At 40.2% G+C, this 22,352-nt stretch overlaps 1 protein-coding gene across 1 annotated transcript in view; it reads right to left on the bottom strand.

Moving 5' to 3' along the window:
- Window positions 1-9,063: 9,063 nt before the first annotated feature.
- The window catches only part of arhgef28a (Rho guanine nucleotide exchange factor 28a), a 48,681-nt gene continuing 35,392 nt past the window's right edge, over window positions 9,064-22,352 (bottom strand). Inside the window, exons 34-36 of the mRNA XM_088010824.1 lie at window positions 21,442-21,960; window positions 17,105-17,354; window positions 9,064-11,656 (exon numbers count right to left, since the gene is read on the bottom strand). Of these exons, the coding sequence (XP_087866950.1) occupies window positions 11,499-11,656; window positions 17,105-17,354; window positions 21,442-21,960 (927 nt within the window). The 3' untranslated portion in view covers window positions 9,064-11,498. The remainder of the gene's footprint in view (window positions 11,657-17,104; window positions 17,355-21,441; window positions 21,961-22,352) is intronic.

Here is a 22,352-nt window from a genome sequence, read left to right as displayed (position 1 = left end):
AATAAGATAGTTTGCATTTTTCCACTTATGATTCCAATGTTTTTAACACCAACTTTGATGCAGTTTTCTATACACGTGTTAAATTACACCCTGTTAACTCAGACCTTGCTACTATTCTCCTTTTATTATTTAAGCGTCACAATCTCCTCATAGACTCAATGTTCTTGATTATAACACAAATTTTTCTTCTTGCTGAAATACTTTTGATTGCCATTTAAAGGTTGAACAGCTAATATTTAAGTGCAACCAACCCTAACCCATCGCATGACCTCTTATTACATCATGTCGTACTGAATAGACTCAACCCGACACAAAAACTCCACTTATCCATGACTCAGTAAATGAAGCGCATTTTGCTCGCTCTCTCAAACAAAATAAGCTCTCGACTGTCCTCTGTAATTTGAAAGGACCGTAAAAAGAAAATGAGGGTCCTTTTAAAAAGAAAGAAAGCGGGTGGGTCCTCCTGTTGAGGATTACCCCACTGTCACGGTGCTGCGTCCCAGTGAACAGCTCATCCAGGAGCTCGCACGAACAACCGTCGCACGCGCGTCTTCCACTCCCTCCGCAGCGTCGACAGGTGAGCGCGTGTGACTTTGTGCAGGTTCGCCCTGGAGAGCTCTCACCTCCTCCTGGAGCGAAACCGCAAGTAAAGGAAGACCCGCTCCCTGGGAAGTCACCCTCGAAAAGGTATTCCCCTCTTTTGTCATCGTTTGAGCTCAAAACCGCAAGCAGCCGAGGCTCTTCGACCGACCCGTGAGCTGACGATCAAAAAATAGTTTCTACCTTTTGGGTACAACCTAAGCCACAAAAGCAGACACCTTTTTTTCTTTTTTTTTTTTTTTTTGTGCATGCAAAGAACATCAGAGGATGAATTGATGGCACTGATGACAGAAGGACTAGAGCGGTGCTGACAGGACGGCAGGCCGTCAATGAGGTTTTTGTAGAAACGACACAAAAAGGAGAGATACACTATTCATGGCAATAATCCGGCCGTCTTAAACAGTAAGCAGACTTTTCTCACCAGGTTACCGCATTGAAACCACAAACCCTGATGATTTTTAAATTGAGTTTTACGTAACAGGTCAACACAAGGCCAGGAGTAAGTGTGAAGAGGAACAAGCTAGAAAACAAATACATAAACGATGTGGCAAAAAAGAAGGTGTACTGACCTACTGCTATATTGACTTGCATAAAAAACAATATGTGGTGAGAAACTAACACTAAAACATGGTGGTGGCAGTATTTAGATATGGGTTTACAGTCTCCCCATAATGCAATAAATGTGGAATGACGGGTAATAAAACTGGAATGACAGAAAAACATTTAGAAAGCTCAGGAACCCGCTGAATATTGTTCATTTGTTACAAGTAATCAAATTAAATTTACTCAAGCAAATATATAAAGTTTATTAAGTTGTCATGTTAAGCAAAAGTATAATTAGGTAAATTTTCCAAACTTAATTTGATGACATGTAACAAATTAACTCTTTTTTTTTAAGTTGGAGCTCTATTCTCCTTCTTCAGAGTATCTTGCAGTGGGAAGAATTCAGATGTTGCATCTTATTCTGTTTATGTTTCATGCATTTTATTTTAATATTACGCAAAGTGAAAAGTCTTTCGAAAGACTGGCGCTATAAAGAGTGCTTACCCCGTTTTGGGAGTATTTTTGAAAAACACTTAAACCACAAATTGTCCAACAATGATGCATAATATTATGACCACTGACTGGTGATGTGAATAGTTGGCACCTGTTAGTAGAATACACACTCGGGTTTGTGTATGAGGCTGGGGCGCAGCAAAGCAGTCCGGATGTTCATTCTGGACATGAGATTATGCTTGAGTCACTGAGGGCGGTTCATCTCTGATCTCCGTCTTGTCCTACTGTCGGCTCCGACAGCAGCGTTCTGTGTAACAGATGGCTAATTAGCATTTCTGCTACAGGAATCACCTACGCTAATTTCCCTTTGATAACTATGGCTTAAATAAAGAACCGACTCTATTGACCTTGTCATGTTAGTTGGCACCTACGTGCTGAAACTTAGAAACTTGGTGCTTAAGGTATCAACAGAAAACGTGAGCACATCCAGTCACATTCAGTCATTCAGAATACGGATTACAATGAGGCTCATTCAGCGTAGTGTTACAGAACAAGCAGTTCAAACCCAAGATGCTATGATGATTCACTCTAGCCACACTAAAACTTTCCTCAATAGGCTGTTAATTTCAAGTAAAATAAATTGTTAAGCGGAAAGTACATTGTATCCCATTCAAACGATGACTAACCTGTTGTAATAAATTGTGTAATAAATTCCAAAGCCAAAGCCAATTAACTTTCTTTTTTCCTGTTGGTACACCTCGTATCACAGTCTCATGAAGTTTTGATAATTATTATTGAGATCCGGTCAAAGACATACATCAGTATTATGCAACTGAATGAGTACGTTGCATCACGCAGATGGAGCGATGCAGACGTCAAAAGCCGGTTACTTCAGGAACAAAAAGCGTCCAACCAGAAAGCAGCAGGTTCGTTAAATTTTAATGAGATTCGTGTAGAAATTTCCAAAGCAGCGGCGTAACGACCGTAGGCCTCTCAATGCTGCAATCGAATCACAAATCAGAAGCAACACAGTTGCCACTTTTCCACCTTATAAAACCAGCATCCAAGTAGTAACCCGGAGCCGCTAATGAAGGCTTTTATTTTCTTCTCATGCTTTGATTCGGAAAACAAACGCAAGGGCCTTTTGACAAATAAAAACTTAAATGAAACACATTAGGAGTTTACAGCTTTTCCTTGTTGATATTTTAGACTGGTAGCTCCTGATAGTCGCATTCATTAGGTTAATTGGTCTCCATAATTTGCCTTTTGGTACATGCGTGCGTGTGTGTGTGTGTGCACACTGCTTGTCCTGTGATGAACTGCGTACCCTGCCTCTCACCTCTGGAGGTTGGCACCGTCACTGCAACCCTGCGAGGTCAAACGAGTGCAGATGAAGATTGGACGGGTGTTGTCTAAGAACAGGATCTTGAAGACCCAGTAAACCGGCACATTATGCAGGGATTTAAAAGCGTTCACATGAGGATTTGTGTTTGTCCGTAGTTCGTGAATTGCTATTGAAGAACAATCCCAGCGGTATTAAAGAAATAAATTCAGGCAGACAATTTTTGTGCAAATTTAACTCCAACTTGCGATGTGTCATGACCAAAATGGCCAACGAGGGACATGAGGACAGCATGTTAATGTAACGCTACATTTACAGATACTTTTCGATATTTCAAAGCCAGAGAGTGGAATATGCAAGGAAAAAATATCTTACCATCCAAGCTCAGAGAGCTGGTGCATATTGTCTTTGTATTTTATGGAGTATTAGTTTAGAAACAGTAAACATTCATCATGCTTATTTTGTATGTTTGAAACGGATTTGAAAACCATTTTTCGTAATTTTTATAAAAAAATGATAACTACACTGCAGCAATAAAGAGTGTGCGTTAGCTCCATAAAAGACTGCTTTTCATAGTAAGTGGAGGTGGATTTCTCACCCCTATTCCCTCTGTTAGCATATTTGATGTTAAATAGTTTTGCAGTGAATTATAAAACAACAGATGCAAACGGAAATCACACAGCCTCGCTTTTTTCTTTTCTTTTTTTTTTTAACCGGTGTTTTGCTCATACAATCAATTGCACTTAAGGGTAAAAACGTCATTTGGAGGACAGCGTCTGTCACACCACACAAACTCTTTGAGTCCGTCTACGGTTCGTTTCATCTCTACAAAAGGAAGTTTGGCCCTGAAATCTCACTTCAAGGTTGTTGGTTGATGGCACAGGGTTGGGCTGCCAGATGCAGAGAAGCTGGCAGGTAAGTTGCTCTGGCTCTGCTCAGATCCTACCCGGTTGGCGCTGTTGGAAATATGGGTCGCAATCTGCTCTGTTGGGGTGTTTTATATTTGGGAGGAGGTTGGTCTACTCTGGCTCTGGTTGGTATCTTTCCGGTATTGCGGAGGTTTGTGTCCCTTACTGTGAACTTGAAGTGACAGTGGCGGAGTTTGTGAGAAATCTCTCATCCCGACGCTCAGTTCCGTTTCCCGCATATAGCAGATCTTTGGGGAAAGTAAGAGCGCTCACTCTTAGTCTTTTTCTGTGTTGCAAAGAGGTTCCAGAAGTCCATGCAGCAAATTAGCATCAGTTTTTTCTTATGTCAAGAAAACAACGCAAAGTTTCCTTGACGTTTACTTGTTGTATTCTTCTTGTAGTGTTTACTACAAGAAGTCAATACGTTTTGTAGTTTTCTTGATAAAGGAATATAAAATCTACACTTGCTTAGAGCCTGCAGTTGTAACTGAAATGCATTAAAATAGCTCATCATGATGGAGGCCGTTCTCTACGGAAATAGGATTATTGATATCACATTGTGTTTAATTCATTTACAGACCAATTTTTTCTTGGTTCAGTTCTGCGTTTCAGTTGTATTTTTGACATTTCGTTAAACATTGTGAGTGGAGGGACTGGCCATACTTCCAGTACAGGATCAAATAGGAAAAAAGTAATTTCCTTTGGTTTAATTTATGAGTTAAACAATTTATTTATTTTTTTTTAAAAGGGCACTTACCTTTCCAGCTGTGTTTCCTCAGAAGAGTGGAAAAAAACCCTCCATGTGCTGAATAAAAAGCTGCTGGGGCTACTGTCTAAATTAGGAGGGGTACGACTTTTAAGTTATGTTACCGTATTTTCTGCACCTCACTATAAGTACTGTACTGCTATATCGATCGCCTTCAACTTAAAAACAGCATTATATGAACTTCTTGTTGTTTCCATGATGAGGGGGTATGAGTTTGAAAACATTTCTCCATAATGCCTGCTACTAGCATGTGCGTGTTCTAAATGAAAATCAGCACTTTCTTCTTTGATTTCCAATTTTGACTTCCAATGATTCACTTTCTGCTAAAGAGCCCCCTGGCGGTAGAAGAAATATCCACAGAAAAGCCGCACCGGGCTACAAGCCGCCTGGTTCAAAGTGTGGGGGGGAAAGTAGCGGCTTAAAGTCCGAAAAATACGGTAAGTTAAATCTATTCTGTGATTGACCTTAGTTTAGTTCAGCTGTAATGATGTGTGTGTGTGTGTGGGGGTGTGTGTGTGTGTGTGTGTGTGTGTGTGTGTGTGTGTGTGTGGGTGCGTTTGTTTGTAATACCTTGTGGGGACGATTTTCCTGACATATGCTACGTTGTGGGGACCAATCGCTCCTCGTGGGGACCTGAGTCTGGTCCCCACAAGGGGAAACCCTGTTTTTGGGTCAGGGGTCAGAGTTAGGGCTAAGGTATGAATTGAGTTTTGGTTAGGGTTAGGGTTAGGTATGTGATGGTTAGGGTTAGGAAAAGGGTAAAGGTAAGGTTTAGGCTGTAGAAATTAGTAGAAATGAATGGAAGTCAATGGAAAGTCCCCACAAAGATAGCAAAACAAACGTGTGTGTGTGTAAATGTGTATTGGTACCACTCATTATTTTTGTGTTAGGTTTGTGTAAATAATGTTTATTTCTTGGCTTTTTTTTTTTTTTTTTTTTTTGATTACCCCTTTTCCTGGTGCGTCTGATGCAAACGTGACCTGAAGTTGTTAAATAAATCCACTTCAATCTTCTCTCCTCCGGTCAAAGTGACACTCACGAAAATCAAAAGGTGTTCGATTTTAGAGGGAGAATAAATAAAGTGAATTCTGCTTCTGTAATCGAAAGGTGAAGTTAGATTTTCATCTCTTTGTATTAGCTTCACTTTTGCGTGAGAGCTGTAGTTAGACTATGTTTTGCATTAAGCGACAAAACGCTATCGACTTTGAGTCAGCTGAAAGGAGAGATACATTGAGTAACACAAAATTTAAACCAGGGTTAAGAGGAAAGGTTAGTGAATGAGCTCCAAAACTAGATCCGTATGTTGAATAATCTTTTGTAAATTATTCCACAGGTTAATACAGAAGCCTACAGACCCCCCCTTCCCCCCCAAAAAACAACAACTGAATATTCAACAATTATAGATCCGGTTGTGGATTTTTCCCCCTCTGGGCATTATTCGCCCTGTCACCATTTTTCACCCTAAGAGAAATCTAATAACCTGTATATATTCTGTGTATTGTTCAGGTTTCTCATAAAAGCATCCCTCGGTGGGATGTGCTTTAATGGCTGTTATTTATACTCGGGCCCGGGTGGCTTTATTCCGCGCACCCACAGAAATCATTACACTTCCCCTTGGGGACGAACGGAGCGATGCGCGTTTTACCCTTGCAGATGACTCAGCGGTAACACGGCTCTCCGTTATCGGCTTCGCCTTTGGTGTTATTGGTTACCCTACTCTGAGGTCATTAAAAATCAACTAAAGAGAGACACGGAGGACACATACAGGGGTTTTTGAACAGTAAGGAGGAGGGAGCAGCTTTTAATTATTGTGTGTGTGTGTGTGTGTGTGTGAACACACACACACACACACACACACACACACCCCCACGCACACACACACACACACCAAGGCCGTGATGAAAACCCTGAGGGGATGTTAAACTTCTTAGCTGTTGAGGCCATTGAGCATGAAAAATCCAGGTTTTTCCAGAAAATCCAGAAAAACAGAGAGATTTTGTTTTATTACTGTTATTATGCAGAGAAATGAATGTGGAGCCAACACTCTGGTTCTTTTATACTGGTAATCTGGACATGAAAAAAATACATATTTATTATTATTATTATTATTATTATTATTATAGCTTCAGACAATAATAACAAGCTGTCAGAAGCATGAACAGGTTTATTGACTCATAGGGATTTTGCGATAAACCAACACAAAGGTGTACGTAACAAAAGTCAAAGAAAAGCAAGATGTTTTCTTTTCTGTTTTTCCCAAATAAATGACGGTGTGGTTCCTGCATTACTGTGCTCCCCCCACCCCATGGTTTGTGGCAAAATGTCAATGGGACGTGCCATTCTGGGCGGACAAGGCACGTCTCGGTAGGTTTGCAAGTTGAGCCACGCTCTTTCCGTTTTCGCATGTTGGATTGGTGAGATGTTCAAAAGCCTGGGATGTTGTTTTATAATGTAATTTTGTGTGAGGAATCAGGGTTAAAAAAACCGAAAATGATGAGTTCGAATGATATTAATTCATAAAACACAAAAAAGCTTTGAAAACAATGCAGTTTTTTCATTCTCTCAATAACTTGCATTGGATTCGCACATAAAATAATAAAACGCATTAACATTTGTGGTTGCGGTGTGCTGCAGGCAGCAGATTAAATTGCGTTGGGATATCTCCACTAATGCGAAAGCACAGCAAAACGTGCCTCTATTTCAGTCTCTTAGCCCTAATATTTCCCATTCAAACAGCTGTTCAAGTTTCCTTTTGTGCAGAACCACAGTCTTTAACATGGGGGGGTAACATTACCTAATCATTTCAAAACTGATTAGAGTCGCGTGTTTGATGCCAAGTTCGACTGGAGCTGATGGAACTGACAGTAAGCTCAATATGAACAGAGGTAACAGGATGGATCCCTGATGGTCTGTTCGAAGCAAAGAGAATCAAATTCAAGGGTAACCGCAGACTAATGCAGTAACATCAGCATGCATAAGAAGAAAAAGCACTAATATACCATGCTGTATATTGAAAAAAACTAACATAGAAATAACATCCTTAACATTTAAGACCAGATACTTAGATGTGCTGTTATTAAAAGACGCAACCTTTTTTTTTTGCTCCCTGTCTGATATACAATCAGAATAAACTGTTACAAATTACTAATGACTAAGTTGAATCCATTTTTAAATAGTAAAGCCTGAATGAAGTGTTTTAAGTTCCTGATGGAAACAGTGGAACTGCATTAGGCATGTAATTACAGACACCGTTTCAGATTTCTTTGAACATCAGGAAACTCCAAAATCTTGACTTTGTTTTCTTCAAGCTAATTAGTCACTAATTTACTGGTCTGCTTCTGTTCAGTGACTTTTTCTTCTCATGCAAAGTGCACCGGTCCCTCTTGGAGCCAATAACACACATGCAGCCAGCTTCCACGCATCACCCTTTCTCTTTGATATTTAACAATGTTGCAACTTAGATTTTGTTTCTCATCAAACCACAGAAAATGCCTCCAAATAATTTAGTGAAATCTCCCTTTTGGAGTGATGGCTTCTTCCTCACTGAATGACCCTTCAGCCCATGTTGGAACAGGACTCCGTTTACTGTGGACAATGTCGCTGGTGGGATGAATATATATATTTCTCTCAAAAGGATTTAGTATTTCTCAAGGACATAGAAGCCACCGTGGTGTTTATGCTCTTAGATAATTGTTTGATGAACATGACACCTCTGGGCTTCTGGAAATAGATTAACCAAGGCTTCTCTGATTGATAATTTAATCCCCAGTGTGTCAGGTGTGTTCATTGATCTCTGTGATGTTGTTGGAGTAAATGCAGCGGCATAAATATACGCCACACTTTTCAGGTTTTTATTTAGAAAAATAAATAGTCTTTCAGCTCTTTCGCTGTCATATAAACCCCCAAAAAAGTAAAAAAAAAAATACACAAAAAAAAAAAAAGACTTGAATGCTTTTGCAAGGAACATCATCACTTCAAAAGGTAAACGTATCGGACCAAATGAAAGAATGGCTGATGAGGAAGGATGTGGCAGTTTACAGGCTGATTTAATATAATGAGCAGTATGTTCAGGTCGTAGTTGGAACGCAGGTCTGACATTTCTGCTCTCCTCTGATGGCAGCACAGACACAGGTGGTTCATGATAAATAAGGGGAAGCTGCAGATGAGAGATCTTTCTCCATAAGAGAACTGACCTGGATTTTCTCTTCTATTTAATTAAACCAACAACATCATAAGTAGAATGTTTAAAAATCTTGGGTGATTTTTTTTTTTTTTTTGTTTACCGACAGTGACTGCGATTCCGAGGTGCAGTCAGACACCGAGTCATTGACATTCATGCACCTGGTCTGCCACCTGTCACTGCTGGCAGCTGAACAGCGGCCAATGGCGCTCACATCTGTTTGCACCTTTGGAGATGGCACACAGTGAAACCAAGGACACGATGCATGGGGTGATGTTTGTGGCTACGCCACTCGTTTGTGAGGTTTTATTGAAATAGTAAAACAAAAGTGGATTTTTATTTAACATGCCACAAGGAAAACAAAACTCACATCTTGGGAGTCCACAAATGACATTTTATCGACGCGTGTGACTATTTAACGCTCATGACATGACGACGTTCACACAGTTACACAATTATGTACAATTCAACTTTTTAAGAAAAAAGAAACGGGTAAAACATAAATTGTTATGCAATAAATAAATAACGAACATATTTTCTGTACATTTTACTAAATACCACATTAAATACTGTCACTGCTTTACTGCCCTTGCAGCAAACATAAAAGAAAACAGAATTTTTTTTTATAAATTTCTGTCTTGTAGTGTATGTAAAAACAACAGGACACAGCTAAAGCATTGGCACAGATCTGTTTTAAGAAAGCAAAATGCTCTGGAGAAACAGCATGCAAATGTACAACATGAATATTCAAGTGCTGTCGCTCAGAAGTAAGCAAAACAGCATCAGGAAGGCAACTTTGTATTGTTCTGGGCACTTCAAAAAAATATTCTCAGGATAGTTTACGACCTGTAAGGCTTAACATGTTTTCTCTTTTTCATAAAATATAATAGAAGAGGTGAAAGCCTTCAATGCATGCAGGGTTGGGTGAGTTAGCAGAATTGTGGTTTTAGCTAAATTCTTGCTAAAAATGCCCAAATGACAAATTATTTTTGCACTTAAGGCAAAGTGAAGGTAGCATCGCTTATTTACAGACCAAAGGTCTTTGTTAAATAAATGCTGTGCCTCATTTTGACTCCAGATGAGGTACAGCTTGTTATGAGAATTTCTGAGAAATTGTTTGAAGAATATATGGCAATTTTAAAAAACCCATTTCGACCACACTGCTACATTAAAGTCCAGATTTTAAAAATGAAGTTCAAAGAAGTTAATATCATAGAGATTACCAGAGATGGTTTCTGTTGCAGATATGTCGGTAAGTTTTTTAGAAAACAAAATAAATCCTGTTTTTAAAGGCTAACAGCTAGCCAGAAACGGAGCTGAGCTATTCAAAACAACTCAAACTGAAACTGTTCACATCCATTGATAAATGGATGATATAAACAAAAATAGTGTAAACCACAAAAAAAAAAAAAAAAAAATTATATGGCAGTTTAAGTGAACCCTATGGTAACACTTTATTTGAAGCAGTGTGCATAAGACTGACATGACACTGTCATAAACATAACACCTGTCATGAACATAAAGAAGTCTTTATGAATGTTTATGACAGTTGTCATGAAGTCATTCGGTAAATAATGACACCTTTAATGCAAAGTTGCTCTGAAAGTTGCATTAAAAGTCAATTAAAAATGCCAACTTTTCATGATTTTGTAAATTATGATAATTTAATGCAAATTTGGCATTTTTAACAGACTTTCAATGCAACTTTTAGAGCAACTTTGCATTAAAAGTGTCATTATTTACCGAATGACACTTCATGACAACTGTCAAACATTCATAAAGACTCCTTTATGTTCATGACAGATGTTATGTCATGTTTATGACAGTGTCATGTCAGTCTTATGCACACCCCTTCAAATAAAGTGTTACCAACCCTATTTTATTGTTTGTTAAACTGCCTTACTTTTCTATTCTGTAGTTACTCAGTACAGCACATGTTTCACACAGGAAGACCATTGGTGGCGCACCGCCTTCTTTCATTTCCTGTGTAAATAATCATCGACTACTGCTTAAATATCCACTCAATGCAAATCTAACAAAGGTATTTTTAGTGTTTTCCTAAACCACTATGACATTTTTGGGACTGAACTTGTTTTACAACTTAAGAACAGAAAATGTCTGCTTTAATCAGGCCTCCCATAGCTAGCTAGCTAGCTAAAGGTTAGCTTCAGCCTTTGAGAAATATTAATCCCAATTTACATCAAATGGAGACATCAAGAGAGTTATCTGCAGCTGAAATATGAACAGCTTATATTCTGCTAACATCACCTCGCTTCAAAAACCACCAAACTATTCCTGAAGTAGGATTTGCAGTACTTTAAATGTTTGCTTGTACCGTTTCGTGTTAATCCCTGATTTAACAAGCACAGCAACACAAGTGCAACATTCCTCCTGCAACCATGTTAGACGTTACTTTTTCTTTAAACTGAGAGACAACATATGTTCACGGACAACAGGTCTGCTAAGCTGCTCTGTAATTTACTGGAGGTGCAAGGAAAAGTAGGGCTTACGAGACACGCAGCTGACATTTTCATTGATACAGGGTAGAGCCTAAGTTAAAAGATCTTTTTCAAGAGCATTAAATATAGTGCGCAAGAGATGAGATGTATGGGAGAGGAGAACGGCAGCGAGAGGCGTTTGAGGCAAAATATAAGATGGAAATGTTTCCGGGTGGTATATCAACCCAAGTCTGACACGGTTCAACATTCACAGGAACACAATCTTTTCCTCCCTTCCCTCCTCCTGATCGCTGTCCGTCTCCAAGGAAACCAGTGTACTCAGCTCCAGATGATGCTCACTGGGATGTGGGAGCTCTGGATTGGGGTCAGGTGTCGACATCCAGGTGTTACCATTGTAGTTGGACTCTGAGTGAGCACAAAAGAAAGAAAAAAAGAAGACAGTTCAATTCCACACAGTAACACCTCAAACCTAGATAGAGAGACATTAAATAAGCCTATTCAAAAGAGAAAAAAGCCTTTTGAGAATGCTCAAAAGTTTACAGTGATTGGTAGAAGGTGGGTCAACCATCATAGTTATCCTTGCACAAGCTTTTTACAACAGTGAACTGGAATTTTGCCTGCTGGATCTGCTCTAACGGAGTCAGATTTGTCGCTTTCAAACATCTTTTCAGTTTTGCCTGAAGATTTTCTCATCAACCACTTTGAAACTAATTTGGTGGCATGATCAAAGACTCAGTTGTACCAAAGCTTTACCGTCCTGACTGATATCTTAAAAGTTCTCCTAAAGTTCTGACCCTAAAGAGGATATAAATAAATAATTTAAATTACTTAAACACATCTTGTGAAGTGCACCAGTCCCACTTGGATCGAAACATCCCCACAACATGATGCTACCACATCCGTACTTCACAAAGTGTAATCTGGATTTTTTAAATGCTTTTTTCAGAGGAATGGCATCTCTCCTTAAAGAAATGTTTGATTTACTGGGAATAAAAGAAATCAGTCACTCCATTATGCAGAGTTTCTGAATATCTGCGTTTATACTTCTGAAGGCTCTGTGTTGAGTTCACACGTAAAAACCTCTTTGAAAACTAGTGAATTGAATTGACTTTTTTATGCTTAAGATTATTACTGCTAATGCTTGAAAGGGTTAGGATCATAGTTCAGCAAGTGCTGATAAATTATTTAACAATCTCGCCCTAATTAGCTAACCAGTGTTTTTCTAATCGCAATGTTGTTGTTTTTTTTAGATCAAAGTACGAGGTTCATATAATAACAGATTCTAAAGCCATAAACCATTGCCCTTCATCTCAGCACTATCCAATTTATCATCTGTTTATGATCATCTAAAACTTGGGACTCGACTTTAAGGAGCCCTGCCGGCTCACTCTTGATGATAATACAGGGTCTGAGACACTAAAAAGATTAAATAATATGCAATTATTGTAACAAGCAAAATCATTTAAAAAAAAGGCAGTAATATGTGGGTTGCATGTAGCTGTGCATTTATGGTAGAGCTGCATCTTTATGTTTGTCTTAATGGTCGGGCTGTCTAGTATTAGGGCAGGTGTGCTGTCATGGTAACAGATGGCATGAACTATAAATTGCCTTATTGTGTCCCTGCAGGAAAGTGTCTCTGTTTGATTAATCATACAAGCGTCTGTTAGAGTCGCCCTCTCAGCCGCCACATGGTTGCTGATAGATGAGATATCAACGTGGAGCCAGATGATATAAACACTCAGTCTCTGTCATGGAGATATCCCATGTTAGTAATATTCATATACGATAACGTAGCTAGCAGCTTGCTTCAGGAAAAAAAAAAAAAAACACGGTTAAGAATTTGAAAATTTCTTTCCTACTTGGCAAAACGCTTTCTAAATAAAATATAAACTTCAAGGTGCAACAAGTAGGTTGCTCGATGTTGCAGTTGTCAGTCACATCAACCACATGTTTATGATATTGCTGTTTGTGGCTTGCTGTGGAAAAAATGGTTTATTTTTATCCCACAGGGAAATTAAATGTTTTAGCTTGTATTATCCAAGCAAGGTGACGATATCCAGTAGCAGTCAGGCTCTCAAACAGGCCTCTGACTGAAGACAGCTGCTATATGATGGTGTCATGACAGTCGTGAAAGTAGCAGCTTTGTAAACAAAGTCCTACTTTGTTTACAAATTCAATTTTGACATTTATTGTGCGCTTATGTAGAATTTTTCAGTTTGAGAATTTTTTTGTCTCACTTCCACGAGTTAAAGAAAGTTATGGTTGTTAGACGCATAACGCGTTTGATTTTCATGGCGGCGACATTAGATTTTTATTTTTTTATACTTCCATGGCAACAACAGGACTTTCTTTATTTCCATGTCAACGCCAGAGAATGAAAATAAAGTAGCGGTCTCACATTTGTCACATTTTTACCTACATTTTTCCATTCTGTTCACTTTTTTCCCCCTCACTGAAGGACGTATGACTCACTTATGAAGCAGCAGCAGAGAGAGACAGAACTCTGTTTGTGTCGCTTCAAGCCCACATGCAGAAGGAACAATTAAATTAAACTAGACTTTACATAAAACGGATGCTCTTATCAGCTCTTCTGCTAAGAACCTTCCAAAAACACATGAAGTTATGAATATTCATACCGATTAGTTTAGGAAGCACAGGTAAAAATGACGGATTCAGACTCGACGTAGGATCTAGATGCCTTTTTTGTTCTGTGTGCTCACAGAAAAAAAAAACTCCCTTACAACACGCCTCTGTCGTCCCAACGTATTTGGACATATGGATATTTATTTAACTACTTTATGTGCAGGACGAAGGGAAAAACAAAACCTACACCACAAATTTTGTGACAGACCCAAGCCTCGGATAGGCGCGTACATCTTTACGATCCGCAGAAACTCGGCTGGACCCATAAACGATACGATCGCTCCAAACACACACACTTAACTGGTTACACTGAAAAAGGCACGAACTGATATGTCCTCGGTTTGTTCCATCAGACCCCACTTTTCTGCTGCAATGCTTTTCATTTGTTTTTTTGTTTTGTGCCAGAGGGACTTCAGGGAAAACACAATACTGTATAATTTTATTACCCAATCTTGTGCAGAGCAATGTTGAGAAATTGAATCTTAAATCTAAATGGCTTGCGATGAAGTACTCCATCTAGTCCAGCCAAAAGCTGGTGCTGATGCTGTCAAAACACCCTAAAAGCGATAGGATGACTTCATTATATAGTGCCTTACAAATACCCTTTGACCTTTTGGATATAATTTAGTGTTAAAAAAAATAAAAAGCAATATGGAAATTAAAAGTTTTACTTCTTTTTTTTTCTACAAGGTTCCAACTCATCCACATTCCACCGTAAAGGTGAACTGGTTTCATCTTTTCCCGCTCTTTTTACTCACATCTCCGATCCTTTTCAGAAACCCATGAAAAGGGTGGCGACTCGTCAGCATCGTGTCGGTAAATTCCACCCAACTGCTTCAAAGAGATTACATTGTCCTGGATCAAATTATGGAAATCTACTCCGTGAAAACGTGCGTCTCAGAGAGAAGCAGCTACATGCTAAGGAGACGAGGGGATGTGCGATCGTGTCTTGAACCGTGTGACGGCACAGAGGGGAATTTGCATTTGAAAGAGGATCTTTTTTTCTTTTTCTCACTAAAAACAGAAAGTTCCTCCGCATGCCACGGAGGGAGCGTGAGGGTGAGGTTCAATCTAAGTGTAGTGACAAAGAAGCTCTTTAAATCTACATAAAGTAAGAGGATGGGCCTTTATAGGGGTGTTTAATCAAGCAGGAAATTAAGAAAAGGTCAATTATTATATTCCCCCTGTGTGGATTAGTTCGTTCCAGGCCCTTGTGGGACTCACTGAGCAACCCATTACAGATAAAAATGATCTGAAACAACCCTGATGCTGGGAACCGCGGCCGTCATTTCCCTCGGCTTGTTAACAAGTAACTCAGGTTTCGTCGGGGCCTGTGTGCGCTCGATAACGAGGAAAGGGGTTAATAAGCTAATCAATGAACGAGAGACGGTAAACAATTCCAGGAACTCGGGAGGGTGGCGCGGGTAGCTCCCACCCCCGTTTCTGAGGAGACGCGCCAAATGCAAATGGTTATTTTCCTCATCTGCGGTTTGCGATATCAGGATGAGAAATGAGGAACGACGTGAGAGTGTTGCTGACTGCTGACACCTCCTGAGAGAAGAAACATAGATTAATTTGAGTCTGGATCTCTCATTCCTCTACCCTGTACCTCACACCTTCACTCCACTCCCCCTCTGTCCGTTCACCTGCTGTGATGGCAAGTCATGCAGTAATGAGTTTTGTAAAGATTTTTTTTTTTCAAGATCAATGTTCTAATCAGTCACCCATCGCTTGTGAACTGTGATTCACGTACTGTTGTGTCCCCTGGCAGGCGATAGATAGAGAATCCATTGATTTTTTTTTTCTCTTCCTTTGGCAGGGCTGTGGGGCGGGTGGTGAGGGTGATCAGGTGGAGGTGGTGAGACAATAATGTGGAGTGGGGGGCTTGAGAGGAAGGGCAGACGAGGCCTCACCAGGGATACAGCCTTGAAAGCTCAGTGTGCTCTCGCAAGCGTGGGTGAAACCAGTGAAGCTCCGCTTTGTTTACATTCTCACAGGCAGAACATTTCTCCTTTCAGCTGACAGGTTGATAGCAGAACCCCTCACTGTGCCATTAGCACCAACACACCTAATGGCGTTAGGTAAAAACTGAAACGAAAACTGGAAAATATAATCAGAGCCATTCACTTACAGCCCTGAACATAAAATATCGAGAGTAAAGTATCGGGAAGTTCTACCATGCACTTAGCATGTTATGCAACATTTATTTAATGAACATATTGGTGGATTTTTAAATGGAAAACCTGGAAAAACCAAACAGTGGGAAAAAAGGAACACACTAATGACAAGGAAGAAGGCATACAAGGGAGGAAAGATGGGAGGCAGAGGGAAGAGAAGAAAGTAAGAAATGGCACAAGGACTAACGAGAGACAAGGAAGGAAGGAGGAAAAGTAGGAGAGGTAAAAGGAAAGGCGGAAAGGAGAAAAAGAAAGATGGGGTGGGCTTCTGGAAGGATATGAGAAAGGACCAAAACATGAAGGACCAAAGAGAAAACACAAGGAAAGAACCAACAGAAAGACACCAGAAAGAAAGGAAGGGAGGACAGTAAAGGACAAAAAGAAAGAAAAAACAATGATACAAGGACTGTATCATTGTTTCCTGTCTTCCTTGAGACAGGAAAGAAGGAAAGACAGCATGAAAGGAAGAGGGGAAAGAATATAACAGACAGTGAGACATGACGTAACATCTGGAAATACAAACATTTCTTCAAATTTCATTTTCTTATCCAAGACAAGGCACATTTTTTAAGACCACATAGGAACTATGTTTAGTAAAAATTTTGTCGGATGCAACATAAAGTGCTTTACAGTTACAAAATAAATATATACAGGACAGCATCAGCTGTGCATTTCATAAAAATACAATAGCAAGGATTCAACTCGTATAACGAACACTGCAGTCTGCTTTATGAGCATAAAAAAGGTTTTAGGTCAAAGTAGATATTTGAAATATTTCAATATGGCTCATTCAATTGAAAAATAATCAAGTTATTCCTTCATTCAATTAAATGGTTTATGTGCTACATGGTTGACGATAGGACTCAACTGAGTCTTTAATTCAAGCCTACATTACAAAAGGAGGCAACGAGATAACACCAATTGTCTGGTCAATGCCAATACATTTATTGCTAATTTAATGTCAATACTAATTTAAAGATATTACCATACAATAAACCAGCCTTCTATGTACAAGGTTTTAGGTATTTCTTACCACTGGTTGAGTGCTTAAGACTTCCCAAGGGATTACTGTAGATGTATCCAGTGCCGTGCGGGCCCGTGACACCAGGGTACTGTCTGTTGTTAGATCTGTCCAACAGGCTGTTGAAACAATTGTGTGCCCTCGGGTCGTTCCGCTTGTGGTGGAAGTGGCGATTGTTGACGCTGCTGCCGGCAAATGCTGCCTCGTTCATAAACACAGAGCCGTTACCGGAGTGCTGTCTGGAGTTATTTGGCGGAGAGGCCTGTCAGGCAGAGAAAAATCCCACCGTTACGTTTCAGGTTGAAAGCAGCGTGAATTCAAAGGAAATTTTAAGATGTTCCAACTGTGTCCCCAGTTGTAAAATGTTCCAGCAGGATGAGATGTTACATTGAATAAGTAACAAGTAAATTATAGTCAATACCTATGTAGATGTATGCCACGGCAAAAATATACAATGAAATGTTTCTGAAAATATCGATGACGAATAATTTTTCTTTAGATGCAGGAGATCAAAAATCATTTAGGACCTGTCGGTATTTTCAGATTTTGACTCGGAAAAAGATCCACATTTGGACGGAACCGCCAAGATACCTCAAGTCAGCTGTAGTTATTATGCCAGGCCACAAGATGGTGCTGTGATTTAGAATATCATGGAACGTGCATGTGTTTTTCACCTTTAGCTTCCACCTAATCGTAAATAACCAGTCTCCGTCTCCCAACAAAGTGCTCATGGAAAATATATTCCTTACCAAGAATAATGCTAAGCTAAACTGGTTAAGTAGCACAACACAGCACAATGCTTTTTTGTTTTTGTTATCTGCTCGTGCATGTGTGGAACGAACCCTACAGCTGCGTGTTCTAGTTTTTATGGTGTAAGAAAATAATATAAAAGTTGTTTGGACTTTATTTGCTGATATTTTGAAATCGGTCTCTCAAAGTCAAGATTGATCGACTTCTAAAACACAACCTGTTATTCAATTTTATGAACTGACTGACAATTAGATTTTTTTTGGTGAAAGATGTCCCTCTGGACCTGTCCAGGGTGTAACCCCAGCTACTCGCTCAATGACCGCTGGCGATCCTGTCTAGTGATCACGTCAACAGGGCTTTTCCACTGTTGAGTGGAGGCAGCACAGCTAATTAGATACGACCTGAGAGCTGATATGTGAGTGAGTGTGTGTGTGTGTGTGTGTGTGTGTGTGTGTGTGTGTGTGTGTGTGTGTGTGTGTGTGTGTGTGTGTGTGTGTGTGTGTGTGTGTGTGTGTGTGTCATTCGATCCGTCTCTGACCCTATGAACTACTGCCTTAGGCTAAAACATTACCAGGGAAACATTAGGACCTCCACTGCTTCCACTCGCCTTTGTGAGAGCACCGCTTTGTTACTGGCGACTAAAATAGATGAATGGAAATACATACAGTAAGTCTGCTCAAAGCAAGGAGAGCCTTATCAAATCCAGCCTACAAAGGAAAAAAAAAAAGACCCACAGTGGTGTGTGTAAATTAATGAGGGAGACGGGGAATATTGTAACCCGAGTGTGCTCATTTGTCCGCCCATTGTGGTGCAGAACCACCTGCCAGCAGAGCTCCGCATACATGGTGCACGGAAAAAGTACTTATTGTAGGGGTGAAACGATTAATTGGTTTAATCAGGGCAATTATGAAATAACTGATCTACTCATTTAGTAATCAATTAATAGTTGACTGGAGCATACACTCAAAGAATGGCCAGTTGCTAAAAGAACAACATACTCAGAGCAGTAAATACGACAAAACTGTACAAAAAAAAAAAACATTCGTCTATAGATTTGTTCTACTGAGAACTCCTCAAAATGGCATAGTTTTAGCTTCACCCAGTTCAGGTTCTCTAAAAAATAATATCCAACTCAGCATCTTTTACTATCAAATTATTAATTTGGTAATCCAAAAAACAAACCATCAGCAGAAAGGGCTGAGCTTTTCACATGTTGATGTTAGAAGAATTTTTTACCACTGCATTTTTTGCTACCAGTAATCAAGCATACACTAAAGGAATTCTGTGTTACTGAATTTTAGACATTAAACTGTTTATTTTCTTATTTTAAAAAAAGGAACTGAATTATTTGTTTACTCACATTTTTAAATGCATTTCTAATATTCTACAAAAAAAAAATCAATAGAATGTGCTGAGATTTTTATTTGATTAAACAATTTAATTGTCAAAATAATTGATTGTCCAAACTTCTAACTGATTTATTCATATAATAACTCATTCTACAACCAAAAATTGCAAGGTACATTGGGATTATTTTTTTATTGGGTATATATGGTTCTCCCACAAAGCAGTGCATATTTATGGCAGAAAAAGAAATGTGATTTGCAAGAGAGGCGTGCATACGTATTGAACCCCCATTAATCAGTTACCCCAAAAACAAAATGTAGGACTATTAATTGCCTCCAATGGCAGCCATCCCCACTGTGAAACATGGTAGTGAGAGCATCATGCTGTGAGGTGGATGAATGGCGTTAAACACAGGGCTAACCTGAAAATAAACTGATAGAAGCTACAAATAATTGAAGTTTGGACAGAGATTTAGCTTCTAGCAGGACAAAAACTCCTGTCAGACCTACAATGTAATGGTTTATGTCAAAGCAAACCCATGTGTCAGGATGCCTAGATAAAGCTGAATTCAATTAGAAAGCGGCGACAAAACTTGAAAACTGATGTTCACCCATGGTCTCCAACCAATCTGACCACCTTTGAGTGAATACCCTTTGCAAGACATTGTATGTGGTACATGTGGCACGTTGGTTTCATCATTCAAGCCGAGGTCTGTAGCGGTCCAAGAGAGCAGTGATCCTTTATCTTCTACGCCTTTCGGCGTCGGGGCAAATTTCAGTGAGGTGCCTTTCAAACAGAGTGTCAATAATTCAAGCCCTTTAGGACACAATTGATCGGTTCCTGGGGCCGCGTGCCTCGGGTTTTAATTATTTTTGTTGAAGCTTTTATTTGCGGTGGTTTAATTATCATTAATCATTGAGATGTTCATTGGCGAGCCGAGCCGCTGAAGCATGAAGACGAATGGCGCTGGGATTGCTCTCGTTATCACAGCTTGTACATCAAGGCTGGGTTGAGCTGCGGCGGAGGAAACGGGTGAACCGGTGTAAGCTGATAGCTCTTTGAAGAAGAAGAAGAATCTCATTAGTGAGGTCACTGAAAGGAATACTGGACGAACTGTGCTTCACGACACCACTAGGGCTGGGCGATGTGGCCTCAAGTCAATATTGTGATATACTGAGCAGTTCACCTCGATAACGATAAATGGAGGACAGCACTAACCCTGCAGGACTGACTTAACGCAATTATGTGCAACTTAATGAAAAAAAAAAACACAACTGAACAAGTTTAGAATTTAAAAAAAAGTCTTACTTTCCAACATCCTTACTCTATCTAGGATATTCCCTAATGATGGCTAATTTCTGCTCCTCTTCCTCCAGGACTACATCTACTGCCGGCACATCAAAATTTGAAATTTTCTCAATTTTCTCAACCTCATTGTCTCTTTCACTTCTTGTTACAGACGAGAGCGGGTGGAGTCACATGACTAGAGGCTGTCCACATAGCGCAGCATCTTAAAGGGTCAGTACTATGTTTTTTCCAGGCACACAGTGCCATTTTGTATCAAAAAGTAACTGTGCTTATAATCATAATTTATTGCCCTTAAATTGTGTTTTAAGGAACTATTGCTCTTTCTGAAAGTCCGCTTTCAGGAAGTCATCACAACATGGCTCCTACATTAATCCTTAAAGTTTTTACCAGCGTTGCACCAGGAAGCAGCTTGTGCATTGAGCTCAGCAGATGTGCAGTTCCACCAGGTGTTTGCTAATTGCTACTGGCTAGTCTGAAGGAGCTGAGTAGGGGGCGCTGCTCCGTGAGGTGGAGGCTCAGAAGCTTGGAAACTGCAGTTCTGAGTAGAAACTAAGTTTCCCCAGGTGTTTTGCATAGCTGAACAGTTAGATTAAATTATTTCTCAAACATGTATGAAAGAATCAGTTTTTAAGTCCAGATCTGTTTTTGATGAGGGAATAAGTAGTATAACGAGTATAAAATAATTTAAAGCTCAAAATCTTTGATTTTACATAATACTGCCCCTTTAAACGAACATGAGCATAGCATACCTACGTACACCCGAGAAACACAAACAACTTTTGCGTTCACTTTTTTTTTTTTTTTTTTTTTTTTGTAACACTGAAAATACCGGCAAAATGATGTCAGCCGTCATAAATATTGGTTTTGGTTCATTTTTGGTTCCTCTCCTCAAAAGGTCGAGCGTTTCTTTCAGACGAATGCCGGTTGGAGGTTGGACTCCTTACCTGATGCACATCCAGAGGGATGACCATGTGTGGTATCACGGCGGGCAGGCTGCTCTGCCGCCCGTGCGTCCAGGCCTGCAGCAGCTTCTGCTGGTCCTCCAGACGCTCGCGCTCCCTCTCCACGCTCCTCTGCCCCTCCCGGAGCCGCTCCAGGCTCTGCTGGTACTCCTCCAGTTGCTCGTCCAGCTCCTCCCTGTCCTGCCTCAGCTTCTGCGCAGCCTGCAGGCACTTCCTCTCCCTCTCCTCCAGCCGGCTCTCCTGCTCCACCTGCTGGCTCTCCTTGGCCTGGCACTCTCGCTCCCAGCGGTCCCTCTCCTGGCGCAGCTGCTCCCGGAGCCGCTGGGCCGCCGCCACCTCCTCCTTGCGCTTCTCCAGGTTGCGCTGCTTCTCCTGCTCCTGCAGCGAGTTGGCGCGGAGGCCGTGGAGGTGCAGGCAGGGACCGCGGGGCGAGGCCAGCTCGCTAGCTTGCAGGAGGAGCTTCTGGACCTCGTAGAAAGTGTCCTGAATGGTTACGGCAGCCTGGCGTCAACAAGAAATAGTGGTTAACCTCACCATGAAGATTTATTCAGACATTTTGAGGTGTATTTAGTCCGGTCACGATAACAAATTTTGCCAGACGATAAATTGTCCAAACGTTATTGCGATAAAAAATAATATTTTTGTTGTTTTTTTTAAAGGTTTAATTGGCTCTAGTGGCCTTTAGATGAGTGAACGGACACAAAATTGGGTAATGAGAAAGGGAGGAAGACATGCAGCAAAAGTCACCAGGCCGGGATTCAAACTTGTGACATCAGCGTCTAGGACTAAGGTCTCCTTATGTGGGTTGTGCTTAACCCCCGCACCACAACAGCATCGTGTTTTGAGACCATTTTCAGTTAATATAATAGCTAAGGCATAATGACTCAAGAATC

This window comes from Poecilia mexicana, unplaced genomic scaffold, assembly GCF_051168715.1.
Source record: "Poecilia mexicana isolate PSO_F unplaced genomic scaffold, ASM5116871v1 scaffold_12, whole genome shotgun sequence".
Lineage (NCBI taxonomy): Eukaryota > Metazoa > Chordata > Actinopteri > Cyprinodontiformes > Poeciliidae > Poecilia > Poecilia mexicana.
Note: the sequence above shows the minus strand (reverse complement) of the source record. Positions and strands in the feature narration are given on the sequence as shown.